At 45.2% G+C, this 22,035-nt stretch overlaps 1 protein-coding gene across 1 annotated transcript; it reads left to right on the top strand.

Annotated features, from left to right (window-relative positions):
• Positions 1-6,748: 6,748 nt before the first annotated feature.
• Positions 6,749-9,762, top strand: Id4 (inhibitor of DNA binding 4). Its single transcript, XM_021180381.3, has 3 exons — positions 6,749-7,591; positions 7,938-8,000; positions 8,601-9,762. Exons 1-2 carry the CDS (start codon positions 7,151-7,153, stop codon positions 7,980-7,982), a joined length of 486 nt encoding a protein of 161 aa, XP_021036040.1. The 5' UTR covers positions 6,749-7,150; the 3' UTR covers positions 7,983-8,000; positions 8,601-9,762.
• Positions 9,763-22,035: the final 12,273 nt, after the last annotated feature.

Below are 22,035 nucleotides of genomic sequence, written 5' to 3'. Positions count from 1 at the left end.
TTCTCTTTCTTTATGGAACCATGAGACATAACCACCTTGCTTCCGTGAATTGCCTCTGGTCATGGCATTTACTCTAAACAGGAGAGTTTGTTTTGGCTTACAGCTCCAGAGGGTCAGAGGCTTAATGACAGGGACAGCCTGCCAGGCAGGGGTGGCAGGATGCAGGCACAAAACAGAGAGAGCCCTGGCCTGCGCCCTAGTCACATCATTCCTCCACAAGGCTGCTTCTCCCCAAACAGCGCCACCAACTGGGCAGCAAGTGTTCAAACGCCTGAGCCTATGGTGACAGGGGTGGGGTGGGGTGGGGAACATTTTCCTTGAAAACACCACAGAAAGCTATACATACATCTGATCTATTTCTGTTGAAGGGAAAATTACGGCACTGCACTGAAGACATAGTTTTCTCATCCTGGATTGTTTAATAGAGAGCCACTAATGTTGATAAAGTTCAGAGGCAAGCCAGTCCCTTGCCCACCCCACCCCACCCTCCAATTTGTTACCTGTAAGTTCTTTAGGGATTCATTGCATGTGAGTTTTGCTAGTAGGGAAAAATAATTGCTTTGCTGGTTTCACATATGAGTGAGTTTTCATACCTTCTATTGACTGTACACAGTTATTTTCCTCTGTGAGTACCAAGTCTACCTATCATCCAGAGATAACCAACTGGGGGGTCTACAAAAATGTTCTCCGAGTCCCTCTCCAGGGGAGAAAAGATGTGACCTTCTTCCACGTTCCATGTATTCTCAGCAACCTTGACAACAAAATGGAAAAGTGTTTTCTCTCTGTCAAGGTAAACGTGGGCAGAAGAGCCTCACACCTACTGGGAAACACTGTTTATTTTCTTCCCTCCTGGTAGTTAAAATGCTTTTCAATATGAGTTTCTCCAGCATGGAATTATTCTATATTCTCTTTTGAAAAAAGAGGAAAATAGAATTAAAGGCCTTTCATTCTTGGTGATGGCTTCCCAAGCACTAATCACTGGGTCAAGAGAGAAAGCAGCAGACATACACAGGTCTGGATCCACTGGGATGAGTTAAACTGTAATAATAATAATTCTTGTGTCGAATTTCTCTGCAAAAGGACGATGAAGAGCTAAAGCAAGTATGTGATCTCTTTGGCATCTTCATAACCATTTCCCTAGTACGAGCCCCTTCCAATGGCAGCTTAGACATTAGTGGGTGCTGAGTATCCCATGTGTACAAGCATCCATTATCCCAATTGTTTACTAACTGGCCTTTCCCTAGATTTCCCAGAGAAGTAAATCTTAAGTCTGCTCCTGTGATTCTTTTTGTTGTTAGATAGAGAAGCTGATCTTACACATATTATATCATGAATTTTTAGTGAAAAAAAAAAGGTACCCATTAGAAAATTTTGCTTTGGGCGGCATAAAGGGGACACTCCATCCTGCCAAGGGATAAGCCTTCTTACCAGGGAGAATTTGTAGGAGGAAAAATAATGGCAAAACACCCTCAATATGAAATGACAGTACCTTGTGTGTGTGTGTGTGTGTGTGTGTGTGTGTACATAGAGTTAGAGGACAACTTTTGGAAGTCAAGTTTCTTCTTCATGTAGGTTCCAGGGATCAATCTCAGGCCACCAAGCTGGACAAACCCTTTTATCTCCCTGTCCCTCTCAAAGACCCAGGAGGAAGCTTATCTTCCTTGCCCACTGGGCGTTTCCCCAAAGCAGCTGCAACTTTGAGGTAATCTAGACAACAGAGGCTACCGCTAGGCAGAGCACAGAGGCAGATCTAGCAATTGCCCAAAGGAAGGGCCTTTCAAATGACCATGTCTCTTCAGAAACAGTCTGAGACCTTAGGAGATGTGGGTGTCTTACATTAATGAAGGTACAGCAAGTGTTGGAATGTGCTAATGGATAGCCATGATAGCTGTTAGAGTAGTTGGTACCTGCCTTATGCCTGCTTGGGAGAGCAACTTGCAAGCATTTGGTTAGTGCTGCGATACCTGACTCACAGCAATACGGTCCAGCGTTCGGGAGATGATGGCCATACCCACCCTTTTCCCTCCTCTTCATTTCTTCATGGTCTTTCACATTCCTGCTGACACTTGCAGTTTCTCTGCATAATCACCAATCACAGATTCCTATTATTGTGTTTTCAGGAGCACTTTACATTTCTCTGGTGTGTGTGTGTGTGTGTGTGTGTGTGTGTGTGCGCGCGCGCATGCCATTCATGAGAGGCAAATGTTCTACATACCTCTGAGTTACTTTCAGTCCTTGTATGTTTTTCATATAACGCTTTCAGAAAGAACTTCACAACTGGATTCTAAAAGTCACAAGGAAGTGCAGTGTACCCAGCCAGGACTGCCCAAACCCCAAATGCATGAGAAGATCATATGATCCAATGCTAGCTGCTTTCTGGATTTATCAAGCTACCCTGATCGCGACAATGCAGCTGTGGTATAAAAACAAATAGGTCAGTGGGACAGAGTTTCAAGGCTAGGTGTCACCTTTGGCTGACTTGAAGATGGTGTCAAGGCCAGGAACAAAGGATGACCTCTTCAGCTAGAACAACAGAACCAATGTACATAAAATGTTGACCTCAGTCATTAGCATGTACTGCATGTGAAGCAGAATGGTCATAAAACAATGACCAACCACTTAATTCGTGGACTCCAAGGCAAAGGGAAAATTCACTTACTTTCCCTTAAAACAGCCCAGCATAGTGGTGCATAGCTGTAATCCCAGCGGGAGACTCAGGAGCTCAGATCTAGCCCCTGCCACACAGTGAGTTTGAGGCCAGCCTCGGCTACATGAGGCATTGTCTCAAAAACAAAAATAAATAAATAAATAAATAAATAAATAAATAAATAAATAAAATATAACATGGCTAAGAATTTCAAGATGGCAGTAGAAGAGCGCTGTAGCTCTTGGGGGGGCCTCTCAATCCTACCACCCTCAGTGTGCTCAAAATCTCCGTGCCATGAGAGCAGACCTACCTGAAAATATGAAACACTTAGAGAAAAAAAAAACATAAGAGAAAAATCTTTCTTATCTTACCTTAGGAAAAATGCCTTAGATCCCTGATAAAATAAATTGATGAACTTGACCTTGTTGTTGAACGACTGATCCCCCAAAAGAGACCTCTATGTGAACAAAATACAACCCAGAGCTTAGGAGATGACATTTGCCAAAACTAATAATGAATTTGAACCTTGCCCACTTGCTAGATTCCAGACAAAGTCCTCAGGTCTTAACACAGTTTTGGAGAGAGACCACAGGACATATGTTTACCAAAGTGTATGTATTATAAACATGAGATATGAAAGTTCTACAGGTATTCATTAATCTGAAAGTATTAAGCTGAGAAGCCCAAATCGAGTGTGGGCTGTCAGGTTTCACTAAATCTTATCTCCCTCGCTCCCCACCCTTTTTTTCTGGCTTTAATATGAGAAATGCTTTTGAAAATTCACTTACTCCTAATCCTTTAAAAAATGTCCCAAATAAGGCTTTTTTGATGACCACATCTGCCCAGCTATGTTCAATAAACAAGGTCCTCCTTTCTAAGACTGGGCACACCAAGAGGTTGTCAGTGTTTCTTAGTGTTTCCTAGGTGTGCATCAGCAAGCCTGGCTCAGGGAAGCTGAGGAGCCTGGTAAAAGCAGCCTTGAACTTGAACTGAAACTCCTCAGCTCACTCTTTCGGAGCAAGGGATGTATCAGCCAGAGAGATCATATAGTGTCCCATAACAGTTCCCAGTGCCCTGAAGGTACGTATGTATCTCCTTCTGTGACCACTTCTAACTAACAACGAGAGGAAACCAGGGCATGGGGACACGTGTGTCTGTGTGTCTGAGCCAACCTGCTGGTCCCTTGCAAGCCTTGGAGAAGGAAGGATGGTGTCTCCCAGGGTTTACAGGCCACAGAGAACAATAGACTTGGGTGTCCTTCTAAACACAGGAAATCCAGATGTTCAGCAAGGGTCTGATGCACATTTAGAATGTTCCACAAGACAGCGGGGCAGACCCCTGCATCTGGAAGGCAGGTGTATACACATCCATGATCACCCAACACTCCCTGATCGTCAATGAATTGCTTCGTCCTACATTTCCACTGAGTCTCTAGCACTTTCAGGGCAATGAGTTTGGGCTACCCGACCTCATTTTTAAAAGTATGAGTAAAACACTTTTCTATAAAAGGAAAAGACGCAGGCAAGCTATGGTCCTTCCTTGTAGCAGTGGCAACATCATGGCTTCCAAGGTTAATTCAAATTCTGGCAATTGCTGAACACAGAGAGGTCTGGTTTTATTTTATTTTAATTCAGTTTTGCTGTCATCTAAGTATCTATGTCGAAGAATTAAAAAAAAAAAACATTGCATGAACTCTAGTGTGCTCTGGTTTCATAGGCCCCAAAGCACAAGATCACATTCCTTAATCCCATTGTTTCCTGTTTTATGTAGCACTTTAATTTTTTATTGTCTTCATGCCTTCTGACCCTCCAAAGGAGGCATACAATAGCTGCCTCTGCCTTCTCTATAGACAGGGTTGGGGGGGGGGTCACATTTTCCCTGGGTGTTCTTCATCATCTAGTGAAGATTATTTCTCTGAACTCCTATTCCATCGTGGTAACCCAATACTACTACCTTTAAGCTCTGTCATGCCACAAGCCCTGAAGCTTTTGACATTTGGCACAGGCAAGGTGTGGATCTCTAAGATAAAGAAGCAAAGAAGGTCTGTCACACATTTATAACTTTAATTGTATTGTGGACAAGCTTAGCCTAGATGAGCTTTTGATATATTGTGTGTGCTCTGCACATAGTGAGGGTTTTCCCAAAACATGATAAGACATTGTATGTATGTATGTATGTTTGTATGTTCAGTATCAAATGTAATAACAATGGAAAACAAATATACTAACTTTTGCTCACCAGGACTGCTTCTCCTAACTTTCTATCTAAAATCATGGTATTTACACACACACACACACACACACACACACACACCCGGTCTGGGTTTATACTAAGAATGTGTAAGACTTTGGAAGAGAACACTAGTTAACATTTTGTCATTTTTCTCAGTAAGTGTGGATGGAGACTGTGCGTGCACAAAAGCAACGGAGAATGTCATTTGTTTCCAATAATTAGGGACAGTGTGGCCTCTAAGGATTTAGAGGGAGGAAGATGGTTACATCCGTCTATGAGACTGGTAGTTACCAGTCTGCTCCTCATCTCGTCAGGAAGAAGGAATGCACTCGGGAAAACGTGGTGGCCAAAGAGTCACAATGTACACGCATGGCGAAACAAAGCGGCTGCCTTGTATGGGTATCAGAGTTTTGAAAAGCAGAAAGGAGGAGCATGAAGCCCATCCGGGGTGGCCAGAAGACGAGAAGAGCACATCTCTTTCAATTATCAGTGAAAATGAAGGCAGCAGTCCGTGTCATGTATGGGGAAGGAAGAAAATTCTCGGGTTAATTCATCTTCAAGCATGTCTAAAGGTGGGAGGGCTTGCAGGGGGAAAGCACTCGAAATTCATTTCCCATGAGCTGTGAGTTTTATGCTCATTTGCCATCTGAAGAGCTTGGTTGTTTTTTCTTGAAGAGGACACACAAGCAACACTTATTTTGAACCCTTGAAGGACTGTTTTTCTGCTAAAAAGTCACACACACACACACACACACACACACACACACACACCCTTAAAGGAACAGGCCTTGTAGCAGGGTGGGGCCTAAGCAGGACCCTGGAGATGTGAATGCTAGTATTTCATAGCTCTACAGGGAAGTCTCTGGACTATTCTTATTTCCTTATTCAAATTGAAGTGCGCTGAAATATATGAAGCTGTGCATTAATGGCTTAAATTAAGTTACAGGTATGAATTTTACATAAATCAGATTAATATTATATGTCATGGTGGAATTTTAAACACTTCGTGTCCGTGCATTTTTTATTTCTGCATGCTCTAATTTAACACCCGCAAAGGATTGCATGTCTTAAGCCCACTTCTGCATCTGGATAGGTCCAAGAAAAACCCACCACGATCTTGGATCTTGTTTTATGCGTATTTCCCTTCATCAGAAATCCTGCACTGGATCCGGCTTCCGACATTCTTTTCCTATATTTTTCTTTTACTAAGCTTTAGCCTGCATGTATATGCATACACACATACGGGAAGGCTACCCGTTTTCATTCCATCATAAGGGCTTCGCAATTGTGCAAAGATGAATGGTGATGCCGAAGGAGGATAACATGAACAAATGAACCAACGCGCTTCTTGAAAGCGAGTCCTTCTGAAAGCACTGGAATCTTAGGGACTGAAGGCCTGGGGACTGAAGTCCCCGCCTTGAAGAGTGTGACAGGGGACCCACAAACAAGGCGCAGAGTCCCTCAGCAGCTTAGGCCCATGGAGAACGCATTCCAGCCAGTACATTCCCCTAGTTCTTCGTAGGAACTTCTCTCTCTCTCTCTCTTCCCCTCCCTCGGGCACTCTCCATCCTGGCCCGACTCCCACCCGGCTCTCATTTTCTCAGATTCACCCCTCCCACAGCGTTGACGGAATGGAGTGCCCTTCCCATTGGCCCGAGCGTCATTCCCCGAGGTGGCACTGTTCTCCTGATTGGCTGGTCACTTCCGACCCCCCGCCCATCCCCGCACTCGGGTTGCCCAGCGCCCCGCCCTCGCCACCTCCCTCCGCGCCGCCGCCCGCGCGCCCAGCTCGCCCGCGTCCGGTTCTCGTGGCGACCCGGCCCGCGCGCTGGCCCCGCCCCCAAGGCGCGCGGCTCTACAAATACTGCTGCGCCGGGAGCCGAGCGACGCTGTTGAGCTGGGAGGCGCGGTTGGAAGTCGTTACTTTGACGGGGGGCAGTCACCGGGCCATCCACCTTAGTCGGAGCTCGGAAGGGAACGGCTCAGGGACCAGGGTGGGCTACTTTTTTATTTTCCGGGGCTTTTGATTTTTCTTGTCTTTTGCTTCGGGCCGATTGTCGCTCACAAAAAAGAAAGAAAGAAAAAAAAAAAAAAAACCCTGAGATACCCTTTCCAAAACCCCGAGCAGCTCTCCGGTCGATTTCTGGAGCTCGGAGCCGCCGGGTGCTGCGAGCGCCGGACGCGCAGGAGAGGGGAGCAAAGCATATTGCGGGCGGGGACCCGGAGCTCGCTCTACCGCTTGTCGCGGTCCTCTCGCGCAGGAAGCGCGCGATGAAGGCGGTGAGCCCGGTGCGCCCCTCGGGCCGCAAGGCGCCGTCGGGCTGCGGCGGCGGGGAGCTGGCGCTACGCTGCCTGGCGGAGCACGGCCACAGCCTGGGTGGCTCGGCAGCCGCCGCCGCCGCTGCGGCGGCAGCGCGCTGCAAGGCGGCCGAGGTGGCGGCCGACGAGCCGGCGCTGTGCCTGCAGTGCGATATGAACGACTGCTACAGTCGCCTGCGGAGGCTCGTGCCTACCATCCCGCCCAACAAGAAAGTCAGCAAAGTGGAGATCCTGCAGCACGTTATCGACTACATCCTGGACCTGCAGCTGGCGCTGGAGACTCACCCTGCTCTGCTGAGACAGCCGCCACCGCCCGCGCCACCGCTCCACCCGGCCGGGGCTTGTCCTGTCGCGCCGCCACGGACCCCACTCACCGCGCTCAACACTGACCCGGTGAGAAGCCTTGGCGGGGCACCCTGGGCATCGCGGGAAAGGTGGCGGGGCGGCGAGATACGGGTGGTCTTTCTCCTCTCAGGGAATGACAGCCGCTTCTCCCGTCTCCACCGAGAGCCGCCTGCTGGGCTTGGTGATCCACTGGTCCCTGAGCCGAGGGCGGTTGGGACTTGGAGCCCTGCGTCTCCGGAGTGTCCCTTGCATCACAGGGGGCTTCCCCAGCTTCGGGCTCGGGTGGGGACTCTGCTCGCCTGCCTAGTTTTCCAGGACGGCTCCTGGGTGGTGGCGACACTGTGATCTGCGCACTCTAACCTTTTTTCCCCTTGGTGTTGGGTTGCTGTTCCAGGCCGGCGCCGTGAACAAGCAGGGTGACAGCATTCTATGCCGCTGAGCTGCGATGGATGGCCAGGTGAGCGCGCTCAGGTCCCCGAATGGTTAGTGGGCTACCATGCTCGCACCTCCCCAGGGGCTGCCGGTGCCAGGCACTGCTGCGATCTTTGTCCCCTAGCATTTCGAAGAGTAAAAGCCCCGGGGACACCCATACCTCTCTGCCACCCAGTTAGCGAGGCAGTCCACTTAGCTTTCCAACTCAGGGGATCATTCTCTGCGGAGCCTCATCAGCTGTGGTCCCCGCCGCCCTTGTTCCTCTGCCTGTGACCGACAGGCTCTGCTGGTCTCCTCTACCTCTGAGAGGACACCCTCGTGACCGTAGAAACTATCCCAGTGTCCCGAGTTCTCCCAATCCTCCTCTCTACCCTTCATGCCCAGCTGAGCGGCCTGACATCCACAAAGAGGGATGCGGGCAGAGCGCCCCGAACGTTGTCCATTGGCCTTCACCAACCCGCATTTGCCTCCTGGGCACTTGGCTGAGCTGCGGGCTGCGGGTGTTGCCTGACCCGGCGGTTTGTTTTGGGTTGTTGATCATGCATGTCTTGAGTTTGGTCGGTGGCGCCAGTTAGTCTGCAGCTAGAAGGTTCACACACCCCCTCTATTCATTCCTCTTCCACAGGTGTGCGGCCGCCTGAGCACCAGCGAGCCAGGAGCCCTAGGAAGGGAGGGCCAGAGCAGAAATTAAGAGAAACAAGCCACCGGAGGAAAGGGGGAAAAAATCTTCAGCAAATCTAGAAACGTTGTCTCGTCTTGTCATTCCAAGAGAGAGAGAGAGAGAGAAGGGGAAAAATAATAAAACTTAAATTCACTTTTACTTTTTTTGCACGTTCACGAGCATTCACCGTACGTATTCTCTTTCGTTTCTTTTTGTATGACCGCTGTGAATTGTACGTTTCTGTGGTTATTTTTATCACCCTTTTGAAGGTGCAGTTAAACTTCGAAGCTTAAGTGTTGTCGACCAGACTGCTAAGTAGAAGACCAATAGTGAATCCAACTTTAGAGGGTACATTGTGACAAGGGAACTGTTTTTGTTTTTGAAGCTTTACTAATATACCAGAGCATTGTAGATATGTTGTTTTACATCTATTGTTTAAAATAGATGATTATAACAGGGCGGGGAACTTTTTCTCTGCAAGAATGTTACATATTGTATAGATAAGTGAGTGACATTTCATACCCTGTATATATAGAGATGTTCTATAAGTGTGAGAAAGTATATGCGCTTTAATAGACTACTGTAATTATAAGATATTTTTAATTAAATATTTTTTGTAAATATCATGTGTCTGTTTTTTTAAAATCGATGGGAATATTTCTTTTGGAAAATTATTTTTCAGCTCCCTTGCAGAGCTTTTACTATCTGGATGTTTCCTGTTTGGCCAGGCTGTTGATTTGGTTTTTTGTTTTGTTTTGCCCAGTATCCAGTTTCTGAGGCTCAGAGGTAACAGCTCTCTGGTACTGGTCTTGCATGATTGCATGAGATGTTCAATCACAAAATAAACCAGTTATGAGTCCTTTCAAATGTGCTTTCTTTAACCTAGATGGAAACCTTTGTATTTGAAGTGTACATGGTGAAAACCTACCTTCTCGGGTTTTAAGTACAGGGTTTTATAGTGTAATATAAAAAGAATTAAGTGTGTGGGATTTTTTTTATTATTATTTTTGAACTGAGGTCAAAAATAGATTCTGAGTGAATTCGCATATAGGATGGAGAAATGCTTGGACCTTTAAGAAGTCTACAGAACTGCTGTCTTTTTAAAGTGAAAATGCTCGCCCTTCATTTTACACTAACGCATAATGTCATGAAGTTTCATATCTGTACAGATTATTTAAATCATAGAAATGAAAAATGTTCTCTGCTTGCTACCAAAGGACAAACTCTTGGAAACGGACATTTTCTGCCCTCTTCCCTCCAAAGAATATTAATAGGCATCAGTAGGAGAAAAAAAAAAACATACTGGAAAATCCTTCAAGCAGGGATAAAAGTCGATCTTCAAATATTAACTTAAGTAGACCAAAAATTCTGATGACCACATCTAGATTATTTTTCTATAAAAAATGATTTTCACTATAGCGATGTCAGTCACCACTAAGCTACTGTCCAATTCCATGTGATGTGTAACTTTTACATGTGAAAATTAAAAGTAGATTTATCTGTCTTGTACTGTGACTTCTGATGTGATTTCTTAATGTTATAGAATTGACTAAGGACCCTTCTTCCCTTCCGGGAAAAATCATATATTCTGGGTGAGCTGAGAACTCCAGGGTTTATGAACATCACACATTTAATGTAATGGGTATTTTACATACCAGTTAGATGGAATTTTTAAGAGTGGGAGAATTAAGTGGGATTTAATTGGGTGCTTTGTAAATAGTGAACTGTGTGTAAACGTGCTCTGTTTGATTTTTAAAAGGAAAAGGATTTGTTTCAGATTATACAAGAATAAAAGTATTATAGACCCAAGGGACTTTTTATGAAGTCAAAGTCAAATATTTATGGGGATCTGAAATGTCACAGTTCCTAGCTGTCAGCTAGGGGGGATAACTCAACGGAAAGGGTCAAAATGAGTGCGAGGTTAAAAATTCATGGAGGGTTTCTGTAAAACCTGTGCCATTCTGTCCACCTTCCACCCAGGGCTTGCCCCTCATCTCCTTCCCTGGTCTCCAGTATATTTAGAATTTTGTGTTGAACCTTATAAAGTCAAAGGGCCGCTTTTGGATGAGGTTTGTGCTTGGTTGTTTTATATTGCTCATACTACTCGAGCATCAGGAAGAAAGCACTAGATCACTGATGGAATTCCGGATCTCAAGGATTCTAAGGACTGCATTCTTTGTTATTAAAAAGGGCACCTTTTGCCTTTTGGCAGTTTAATTTCAGAGGGATTGTGTCACGTGTGTGCCCTTCCCTGGGACTATGCGCTTGGCGTGCCTGACTGCTGAACCCTACCTAAGCTGTTAGGCAGAGTTTAAAACGACATTGTTAGACTCTGAATCTTTAAAAATAAAAGTTTGGATGTTTCTGCTGTTAAGAGATATTGGCATGTAAATTTATATCTGAGCATAGAAAAACCACTGAAAGAAATGTGGGGATTGTGTTGTTGAGAGTTGGTACTTTTTCCTTGGCCCACTGAAGCAGCAGTTGACATCTCTAAAGAAATACAACCAACTGCTGTTAAGTGACAGACAACAAGTATCCTATGTAGTTGTAGAAGATACTACTTTCTATGAGGATATTGCTTGTGTCCTAACCAGGCAACCAGATAATAAAAACATGTTAAGTCTTTTATCCAGATTGTTACACTTATGCAAATATTTAGCTTAACAAAAGAAAATATCCTGACCTGGTTTTGGTAATTTGTAATTTCATTGTATAGGCAAAACCAAAGAATAAGGTTCATTTAAAACCTTGGAAGGAAAAGAAATATACCCCCCCCCAACACACACACACACACACAATGGATGTTATTTCTAAAGTTGTTACAAAATCCTGGCATCTCGGACATCTTAGGATAAAACAGTATATACCTTTTTGTTTGAAAGAACTGACTTTGGCATTGTACAATTCCTACTCAAGTTCGTTGTCAACTTTAACAGCATTTTTAAAACTTTAAAAAAATTTTAATTCATCCTTCCCTAACCCCTAGCCTGTTGTATTAGATGCCTCCTGTACTAATAAATCAATCTTCACTGAGATCTGAAGTTTGTGGTTTTTAATTGACTTGCACCGAGTTATGCAATTTTTTCATGATCAGGAACAGGCCTCTTGATGGATCACCTCAATTATTTACCATGTTCCTTACCAAGGAGTGAAAAGTGTGGCTTTAAAGGGGTGATGCGAATGGGAAGAAAATCTAGTCTGAATCGGGTAGCTTCCCTACTAGATCTCTGATTCTGTTATGACAGGAATCAAGAGATCCTAATCCCAAAGATGGTGGTACCCAAAGACTAGATTCGGAAGGAAGGAAGGAAGGAAGGAAGGAAGGAAGGAAGGAAGGAAGGAAGGAAGGAAAAAGAAAGAAAGAAAGAAAAAAAAGGAAAAATGAAAGAAAGAGAGGTATATAATGGTCACAGGAGGAAATTATTTCACAGTAGTGCAGAGTGGAATCAACTGCCTTTTCCTATCTAGTTGGCACATATTAATTATATACATGTTAATCAGCCCACATAGCCTTTGGGTCTCCACGGGGCCAAGCCCCTACCCTCCAGGCTTATGAGGAAGCAAAGCCTTCCCACTGCTACTGTGTTAAGTCCAGGAAATTAATTTTCAGCTTCTGAGTGAATCTTAATAGGGCTGTCCTCAGTAGGCTTCAGACCCACATGGCTTCTATCATTACAAGCCATGATATTCCGCTAAAGTATCTGTTTTATTAATTAGAACCACTGCCCCCTAGACTGTAAAACTGATTTTACATCCAGCTGTACCTGAAACAAGATTCAGTGCATATATGTTAAGTGACAAAGATGCTATTTACAAATGAGAACCAATTAATTGAGGGGTGACAACCTCGGGTCTCACAGGCTTCACTCGGGACCACTCAAAAATCCTGAGAGTGAATTTTTCCTAGTGTGTTTGTGATCACATTTGCATCTTATCCCTGTTCTTTCAAAATAAATAACTCTGTTAAGTACTAAAGCTTGGGTCTGGACTAAGCACCTTCCCAGTGGCCTTCTGTACACACCAACTTGGAGTAAATCAGATCCGGAGCTCTGTCTCTCAGGCTGCTCTACCCAAGCATTTCATACTTAAGCACAAGGCAGGGTTAAAAACAACCCCCCACCCCCACCCCAAACCAGGTAAATGAATTATGTTTAGGAAATCCTGGGATGCTGTTTGAAACTTGCAAGTAATCTTGAGAAAGATAAAGGGTAAGAAGATACTCTGGTTTGTATGTCAGAGCAAGTCCGGGAAACAGCAAACTCAAGGGACTTTAAAGTAAGAATGTGACTTCAGCAGCCAGATCGGCGGCTGCAGACTCAGGCTCAACGTCAAGGCTGGCTGCATTTAAAACAGAGGAGACTCCCTAAGGTTGAAGAATACCTGTGTTTTTTCTCCTTATAGCCCAAGGTAGCTTGGAAAGTTCGGTGGGATGAACAATGTCTTGTTCTGACAGCTTCTCCCCCAGAGTCCCACTCAGTTAATCCTTTTTCCTTCCACCTGTCCCTCAAGCCACTGTATCAGCTGTCCTCTGGTCTGTCCTGCCCCTGAGAAGCAATAGATTTGAAATGGTCTTCCCCACACTTGTTCTTCTTCTGGATTCCTTGAAGGGTGGAACTTCTCTACGGGTCAGAAATCTGAGAAAAGCCACTCGATTATGCCACTTGACTCCATCATAAAAATGTCCCCTAAAGCGGATGTTCCCCAGGGCCACCTCTGCAACCTCCATTCACATCTGGATTCAGCATCACTCCTGAGCTCGCTCACCATTTTAAATTTCTGTGTATGGGTGTTTTGCCTTCATGAGTATCTGTGGACCGCTTGCGAGCCTGTGTCCTGGAAGCCCCCCACCCCCCACAAAAAAAATGGTGTCAGGTCTCCTGGAACTGGAGTTACAAATGGCTATGAACTCCTCGTGGGTGCTGGGAATAGAAGCTGGGGCCTCTGGAAGATCAGCCAGTGATCTCATCTCCTGAGCCATGTCTGCCAGCATCATCTCCTGAACTCTGTCTCATCTTTTTTCCTCTTGGCTCCACCACATAGGACCTAACCATTCATGTGTAGGATGTGGATGGGTTGGAAGCTGCAGACAGGGGGAAATCTCACCCCCCCACACCTTCTCTCTCCCTCTCTCTTCTTCTGCACTCTCTTCCTATGGTGGAATCTCCAGTTCCCTGGGTTAGCTTAGCTTATTATCATCATTTCCATGCTGGGAATATAGTTTGATTGGTAGAGTGCCCATCCAGCACAACGGAAGCCCTGAGTTGAATTTACCCCATAAACTTCCACACCACGTAAACTGGGTATAATCCAAGCCCTTGGGGGTAGAAGCAGGAGGATCTATAGTCCAAGTTACATAGTGAGTTCAAAGCCAACCTGGGATATCCTGTTTCAACTAATAACTATTGAGGGTGGTGGTAATGGTGATTCTCACCAGTCCTTTCTGTCCTCCAGTCTTTACTGTCATTGTGCATACATTTTATGGACCTATGATCTCATCCTGTGTGTGTTAATTCGCCTTACTCTTTCAAGCCTTGACAGAGTACGACAGATCTCTGAGGGTTACAGCAAGATCAGACCAGGGAAAGATACACCTGGAGTGTATCGTCTGTACTGTAAGGGTGGGGGACAGAAGACACCTACCCTACCAGCCAAACCAGCTAAGTCGACCTGATCTGCCTATGGATACTCTTTCATGCGTCCTTTCTTCCCACAAAGTGTTACCCCTGCCCGGACCCCCAGACCCCAACTCCCAGTCCTGGATATTAAACTCCCAACTATCAAGATTCAGCAGCTACCTCTTTTGGAAAAAATTTTGCTCACCCCCACCAGTTAGCGGCTACTCCGGCTACTCCTCAGTCCATATGATCATTATTTTCCTGTAACCATGTACATGGTAAGACTCCTGACCTTCTGAAGATTGCAGAACACAAGTGCCAGCTCTGTGCCAGCAAGTCTAGCAAATTCTTTGCAGCTCAAATACAGAGGAGAGATTTTCATTATCGAAAAGCCTTTGGCTGCCTCCAACACAGAAGACAGATAAGCTGTGTGTTCTTGAGAAGGAAGGAGTGCTGTCAGCCGCAGGCAGAGGGTCGGAAGGAGACATTGAGAAGGGAAAGTGCAGATCCCTGTATCCTCAGTAGAAAAAGAGGCTCCACTCATTCAAGTTAGGGTAAATAGTCAGAGCCTGGGCTGAAACTTCAGGGCAAGGAGGGGAAAGGACAAGTGACTGGATGTGGGTGGATTGGAAGCTGCAGGTAGGAGGAAATCTCCCCCCATCTCTCTCCCTCCCTCTTCTCCTGCAGCAGAGAGCAGTAGTGTGCAACTTTGATCCTGGCATTAAGGAGAAAGAGGTAGGCAGAGCTCCAGAAGGTGGACGCCAGCCTGGTTTATATAGGGAGTTCTAGAACAGCCAGGGCTTGCAGAGAAGACCTGTTTCAGAAAAAAGTGAGCTGTGTGTGTGTGTGTGTGTATGTGTGTGTGTGTGTGTGTGTGTGTGTGTGTGTGTGTGTGTGTGTGTAGCTCTCCACAAGGATCAAGAACCACCAAGGGGGCCTCGATGTGTGTGAGGTGTGTGTATGCATGTGGAGGCCAGAGGTCGGCAGGAGGTATGGTCAAGGGTCTCTCCATGAACCTGGAAGCTCACTTGTTGAGTGGATGAGCTTGTCTGGAAACTCCAGGGATCCATCTGCCTGTCTCTACTTTGTGAGAGCAAGCTGCCTTGCCTGGTGTTTTGTTTTTTGTTTTGTTTTGTTTTGTTTTGTTTTGTTTTGTTTTGTTTTGTTTTGTTTTGTTTTACAAGCCTTTTGGGGATCTGACCTCAGGTCTCTGAGCTGGTGCACAAAGTCCTTTAACAACTGAGCTGTCTCCCTCCCAAGGGAGGCTCTGTATGGGACCCAGGGACACCCTCCCAAGGGAGTCTCTGTATGGGACCCAGGGACAGGTCAGGTATCAAGTGCTGGCTCCTTTGTAGCCTTGGTTTTTGTCCCTGTCCTTCTCTGAGTGGAAATGATAACATAATAACCTCCTATATGTTCACACTAAAGCATACTAGCTGCCAAGGAAAACACAAAAGGATGGGCAAACGTGCCACCCTCTCCTACGTCTTCCCAAGTTATTGCCGCCTCTCATTGCATCTATGTGGTAGCCATTCAGGCAGCATAAACAACCAGGTTTTAATAGTGATGCTACTCTTCTGAAGAAACACATTCAGAAAAAAAAAAGATCTTATCACCTTTCCTATATTAAATCACCCTAAGACATTGCCTATAGCCCAGCATGGAAACACCAGCTAAAACTATTATGGTAGCCTTACTACTATCTATCATGGGACTACTGAGTACTAACCGTGTATAGAGTTGGGATGTGCTATTACTGTCGTCAAATTACGCTCATATGTTTGATAGGGACGGGAATGGCCAGAGTGTGCCTGCCCTGGCCCAGTGGGAAGAAATGTATAAGCAAAAATAAAAGGCATAGCCGGGTGTGGTGGTACACGCCTTTAATTCCAGCACTTGGGAGGCAGAGGCAGGCAGATTTCTGAGTTCGAGGCCAGCCTGGTCTACAGAGTTAGTGCCAGGACAGCCAGGGCTACACAGAGAAACCCTGTTTCAAAAAACCAAAAATAAAATAAAAATAAAAATAAAAGGCATGATGTGTATGATGCCATCACTAGATACCCACAGCAGTGATTTCAAAAGAGCACATACACACTTGAGGGAGATCAGCCTTCTTGAACAGTCTCCAGAATAGCCATGATGCTCAGTGCATAGACCCCAACATCTTAAACACTACAGTACAAGACACATTTGAAGAAAGTCAAGACAAAGGGTTCAGGCAAGACAGAACTGCAGTCCTGGAAAAACTAAGAAGCCCTGCTTTCTTTGAGCTTCCTTATAGGAAGCCGGGGGTGGAGGAGGGGCTGTGTCTGTTGATTTTGCTCTGGAAGGTCAGGTTCAGTGCTTACCTATGTTTTGATCTGTTTCCTGATGTGTGGCTAAATGCTCATAACTTGCACAGTGACTAGTCTATTTACATTTCTTCTGGTGGAGAAGCAACTTTGAAGGACCAAGACAAAACTAGAGTGGCGTGCCGCATAACAGCTGAGAAACCAGATAAGAATTAGGAGTGAAGACGCATACCTGTAATACTAGTACTTGGGGGAAACAGACGGAAGATATTCAGGAGTTCGAGACCAGCCTCAGCAAGTTCATGACCATCTTGGAACTTTGTGAGACATCCCCCCCCCCCCCATCTCAAAATCAAAGACAGAATTAACAGGCTAAAGTTGAAAATAGCATCCAAAACTCTGTATTCTTCAGAGCTGAGAAAAACCTGTCTCTTATAACTGATGTTGAAAATTACTTGGGGCATTTATGTGTCTTTATGTGGTAAACTCAACAGAGAGATGAGGGTGTGCCAATGTTTAGGAGCCCACTGCGTCCTTTGCAGCATCCCAGGAGTCATAAAGTAGAGGCATTATGAAAAAAATATCAAAGTCCAATATTGTACTGATAACGCAACTAAAGGTGTGAAGCTCTGGGGTGTGCTGTTGGTGCTGGCTTAACTCAAGCCTCCCTAGAACAGGAGGTCCATTGCCTTCTTCCTGACCTCCAAGGAACCAGGCAGGGTCTGCACAGACATGCATTCAGGCAGAACGTCCATACTCATAAAATAAAATAAAATAAAATAAAATAAAATAAAATAAAATAAAACTAAAGGTATTTGTTTAAGTGTGAGCCTCCCATCCTCAGAGGTTAAGAGCACATTGTTGTTCTTGCAGAGAACAGCTTTCGGTCTCCAGCACCCACACCGTGACCTACAACTGTCACAACAACAAGGCATGTTCTGCACAAACATACATCTGGACAGAGCACCCAGACACAGAAAATAAAAGCATTTCTTTTAAGGCTCAGGCCTCCCATCCTCAGAAGAAAAATCTTTAACTTCTAAATAAATAAATAAATAACATTTATACTATCAGAATTCATCCTTTTTTTTCCCTAATTTCTTCTTTTTCTTTTCCCTCCCTCTTTCCCTCCCTCCTCTCTCCTTTTTAAGAACCCCTATTTGCACTGTTATATTCCCCTTTCATGCAAACTCTGCAAACACAGCCATTCCCAGGCCTTTACACTCAGTAAAGGGCTCTGCCCCAAGAGAACCACGCTGTTTTGAACAATAGCAACTCCAGAGACTGAAGGCTGCTCCTGATAAGACGGTCACAGCACTTTTGTTGTTGCCTGTTTGTTTGTTTGTTTGTTTGTTTTGCTTTGTTTTGTTCTGGGGGAAAGTTGCATAACCACTGCACAAGTCAATCCTGAGGTCCTCAGTACTCCTCAGATCTCACCAATTTGCTGATCAGCTTGGATTTCCAAATGCCTGCCAAGTGAGACACCCATACAGTGTTATCCCCCTGCCTCAGCACTACAGAGACTAAGCATGTGTTTGTGCATCTGTGTTCTTGCCAAGTCTAGATTTCATTATCACACGTACAAAGAGAACTCTTAGTTCTCCACTGCCTATAAAGTGGCACATTAATTCTGCTCCAGAGTGACCGTTTAATATTAAATCAGCAGAGAACTTTAAGGCATGTGTCCCAAAATCTTTCATGCAGCGTCAGGTGTGTATCTAAACAGTATAGCATCTAACTTTGCTATAGAGTTTGCTATAACAGTTGCTTTGAGGTTACAAAAAGGAGAGAGAGAGAGAATGAATATTTTCCCAGTTTGTGATCAGAACTCTCTCCACAGTTCTAATAATTTACTTTGTTGAATAAATTTTTAACACATTTCAATTATTTATCAAGAAATGAAAAATCCGTTAAAAAGACATAAAGGGTTCAACTTTCGGAGGCAGCATCTAAACTACTTGTTAAATAGCCTGGCGTTTTCTGGGTAGGTTGCGGTGAGTCTCTCATGCTCTGTGAAGAGAAAGTAGTAGCTCAGCATTAGACAGAATTTTAAAAAACAAAACAAGTAAAACAAAACAGCAACAACAACAAGAACCCATCATCACCACCAAGTTCGGAAGATCTCAGGAGCGTTTCACAGCCGGCTTGAGATTTGTCTGAACTGTCCAGTTCCATTTCCATCAGTCTTCCTCCCCTGCGTAAGGAGGGGCTGCATTTGAGGTCCACTCCCAAAGTCACTTCCCTCGGGAACTGCGTTATAAAGAGGACCTAGTGACGCAGAGATGACTCCACAGGTCTGATTGTGTGTTCAGGCAGGGAATGGCGGCACATGCTCTTGATCCTAGCATTAGAGAGGCAGAGGCAGAGGCAGGCGGATCTCTGAGTTCGAGCCTAGCCTGATCTATAGAGAGAGTTCTAGGACAGCCAGGGCTACACAGAGAAACACTTTTTTTGAAAAACAAAAAACAAAAAAACTCCAACAATAATAGTAATAAAAGATTGTGTTTTCAACTTGAGGTCTCAGAGACCTCTTCCCAGTCTTTCCTGTGCCATCTCAGTTTCTTTAAAAGTCAAGCCTCTAGGACATGGGATGTGTCCTTCCTGTCCCAAACTCTCTCCTAGAAGTGCTGACACTCCTGGATATCTCTCTCTCTCTCTCTCTCTCTCTCTCTCTCTCTCTCTCTCTCTCTCTCTCTCTCTCTCTCGGTTTGATCTTACTGGGTAGAAAGCCTCTGCCAAGAACAGACTCTGTAGGGGGCTCTGTTCACTGAAGAGACCCTGCAGAAGCAACCACAGGACAGCAGAGGCAGCCAGCAGCCTTCGCCCCTCACAGTGCCACTTAGCACCACTGCCTTTGGGGACAGCACCTACCCTCCACAGGTTGGGGGCGGGGGGGGGGATGGGCAGGAGTCTGCTAGGACAAAGTCTTCACTCGCTCCGTTCTATCCTATGAATTACGTACCTGCTTTTCAAGCACATGGGACTGGAAACGAATTTCTGGCATGGTGAACGCCAGGGTTCCACGAGTTTTGAAAAAGACCATGACTCCCTGCGCTGGCATTCCTCAGGTGACACACTTGCTGGGACCTCTAAGCAGTGAGTGTAGGTTATCTGCTGCCCTCTTTTGAAATTTAGGGCACACTGCACGCAGAAATAGGGCCTGATGCCTGTGATCTTTCCCCCTGTGTGAGACTGCTTCCCCTTATCCAGTTCAAGCTGGAATGTGCTGGAATGCTCCCTTTGAGTGGGGCCACCTTTGTCGGTGTCCTGAAGTGAATGGCAAACCTATTTCCTAAAGCAGTAAAGGACTCAGAAGACACATGGCATCCTTGTCTTTTTTTCCTGCCTTATAGACATATAATTGACAATATAGTCAAGGAATACAACTGTTTCTTTACATATTATCTATCATGAAGTGGTCACCACTAAGCTGGTGTGTGTGTGTGTGGGGGGGGATATGGTGTCAGGGTGTAGTTGTTGTGTGTATGTATGATGTGTGGGTTGTCTATGTGGGGGTGGGGTGTGAATACGGCTGTGGGTATGTGGGGTGTATACATAGATGTGTACATGTATGTTGGGGGTTGTCATTGGGGAGTGTGGTGTGGGAATGTGGTTGGTGTGTGTATGGTGTGTGTATGTGTGTGTATGTAGTATCTGTGTATGTGTGTGTATGTGTGTGTGTGTGATCTATGTATATATGCAGTCTGTGTGAGATGTGGGGAGGGAAGTGTACATAGGTATGTAAATGTGTCTATGGTGTGTGCGCATGTGTTTGTCTGTGTGTGTGTATAGTGTGTGTGTGGTATTTCTGTGACTATGCAGTGTGTATGAGATGGGGGAGTGTGCATAGGTATAAATGTGTCTGTAGTGTGTGTGTGAAACCCAGGTCATATGAAGACTACCAATAAGCCTTGACATCAATTCCAGGTTTGTTTTCTAACAAGCCTTCATTTTGCTCACTCTTTTGTTCCTACCAAAAGACACAGAACTCTGAAGAGCTGCAGTTGCGATTCACAGCCTAGATTGTTTAGGGAACTGAATCGTGTAGAAGTCGGAGCAGCAATCCCAAACAGAATAGCCTATTTCCAGTCCCATAAACATAGCCACCATGGGCACATTAGGCACCCAGAACCTACCTGTCTTACAAAAGAAAAACTTCAGGCTCTTTGACCAATGAATGCCGGCCATTTTTCTGGCTATGGAAAATACAGTATAAGTCTATACAATGGAGTTTATTCAACCATAAAGAGGAACAAAATTAAGCTGTTTGCAAGAAAATATGTGGTACTAGAGATCATCATTTTAAGCAAAATAACAGTTGCAAGCTCCATTTTTATAAATTTTAGCTTTTTAAATTCCATGTGTAAATGGGACCATGCCGTATTTGCTCTGCTACTCACGGTTCATTCCGCTAAACTCAGTGTCTGCCTGGTCATACTCTCACAAAGGGAGAACTTCCTTCCATTTTATATTTTTAAGACAGTATCATTCTAATCTATACATTCAGATACAGACATAGACACAGCCACAGACACAGACACAGACACAGACACAGACAGATACAGACAGAGACTGAGACAGAGACAGACACAGACACAGACACAGACAGACACAGACAGAGACAGAGACAGAGACACAGACACAGACACAGACACAGACACAGAGACACAGACACAGACAGACACAGACAGACACAGACAGACACAGACAGACACAGACAGACACAGACACAGACACAGACACAAGACACAATGTAGCTCTCTATCCATCTACCAAAGACCATCTGGGTTGTCTCTCTACCACGGCTATGGGGATGAATTATTTTCTTGCCTAACTACTTCTTTACCCAGAAAACCACCTCCTCTGGCCTGATCTACTTTTTTCCCCCTAAATATTCACATACAGTTCTGGTGACCAGGATCCTAAAAGAATAGGCACACCAGAATACACTTTGTACACCTCTCCAGATGGTACTGTTTGTCCTTCCACGACAGAAGTGGACTGAGACCCTCGTAGGGTTAAGATGGTCTCAGAGACATGGAGGGGCCTTACAGAAAGCCCAGCAGCTCAGCTCTGACCAGTCCTCTCTCCTCTCCACCACCTGCTCTCTGCAGTCTCAGAGCTCCTTCCCCAGGCCCTTTCTGATTACAGCGGTCTCCTCTCCCATCAGGTCTCCACACACACACACACACCATCTCGACAACTTCCTTATACCAAAGGAATTCATGGAACAGGAAAAAAGAATGCTCCTGGGAGACAAAATACGACAGCTGATTGTCACCTTCACCCCTCAATTTCCTAGGATTTAGAGAGCAAAGAACTGGCAACCATGTATTGCTAGGAAAATCACAAGAGGACCATGTCTTTTTTTAAAAAGTGCTTTATTTATTTATTTATTTATTTACTTATTTATTCCAAATATTGCCCCCCTTAGCCTGGTATCCCCTTCGAGAGTTCTTCACCCCATCCCCCCCCCTTTGCCTCAAGAGA

Source organism: Mus caroli, unplaced genomic scaffold (genome assembly GCF_978045245.1).
Source record: "Mus caroli unplaced genomic scaffold, Mus_caroli_1 scaffold_15, whole genome shotgun sequence".
Taxonomy (NCBI): domain Eukaryota; kingdom Metazoa; phylum Chordata; class Mammalia; order Rodentia; family Muridae; genus Mus; species Mus caroli.
Note: the sequence above shows the minus strand (reverse complement) of the source record. Positions and strands in the feature narration are given on the sequence as shown.

Coding starts and splice junctions, on each gene's coding strand:
- Id4 (XM_021180381.3), top strand. CDS start 7,151: ATGAAGGCGGTGAGCCCGGTGCGCCCCTCGGGCCGCAAGGCGCCGTCG. Junction 7,592..7,937: donor CCGCGCTCAACACTGACCCG/GTGAGAAGCCTT, acceptor TTGCTGTTCCAG/GCCGGCGCCGTGAACAAGCA.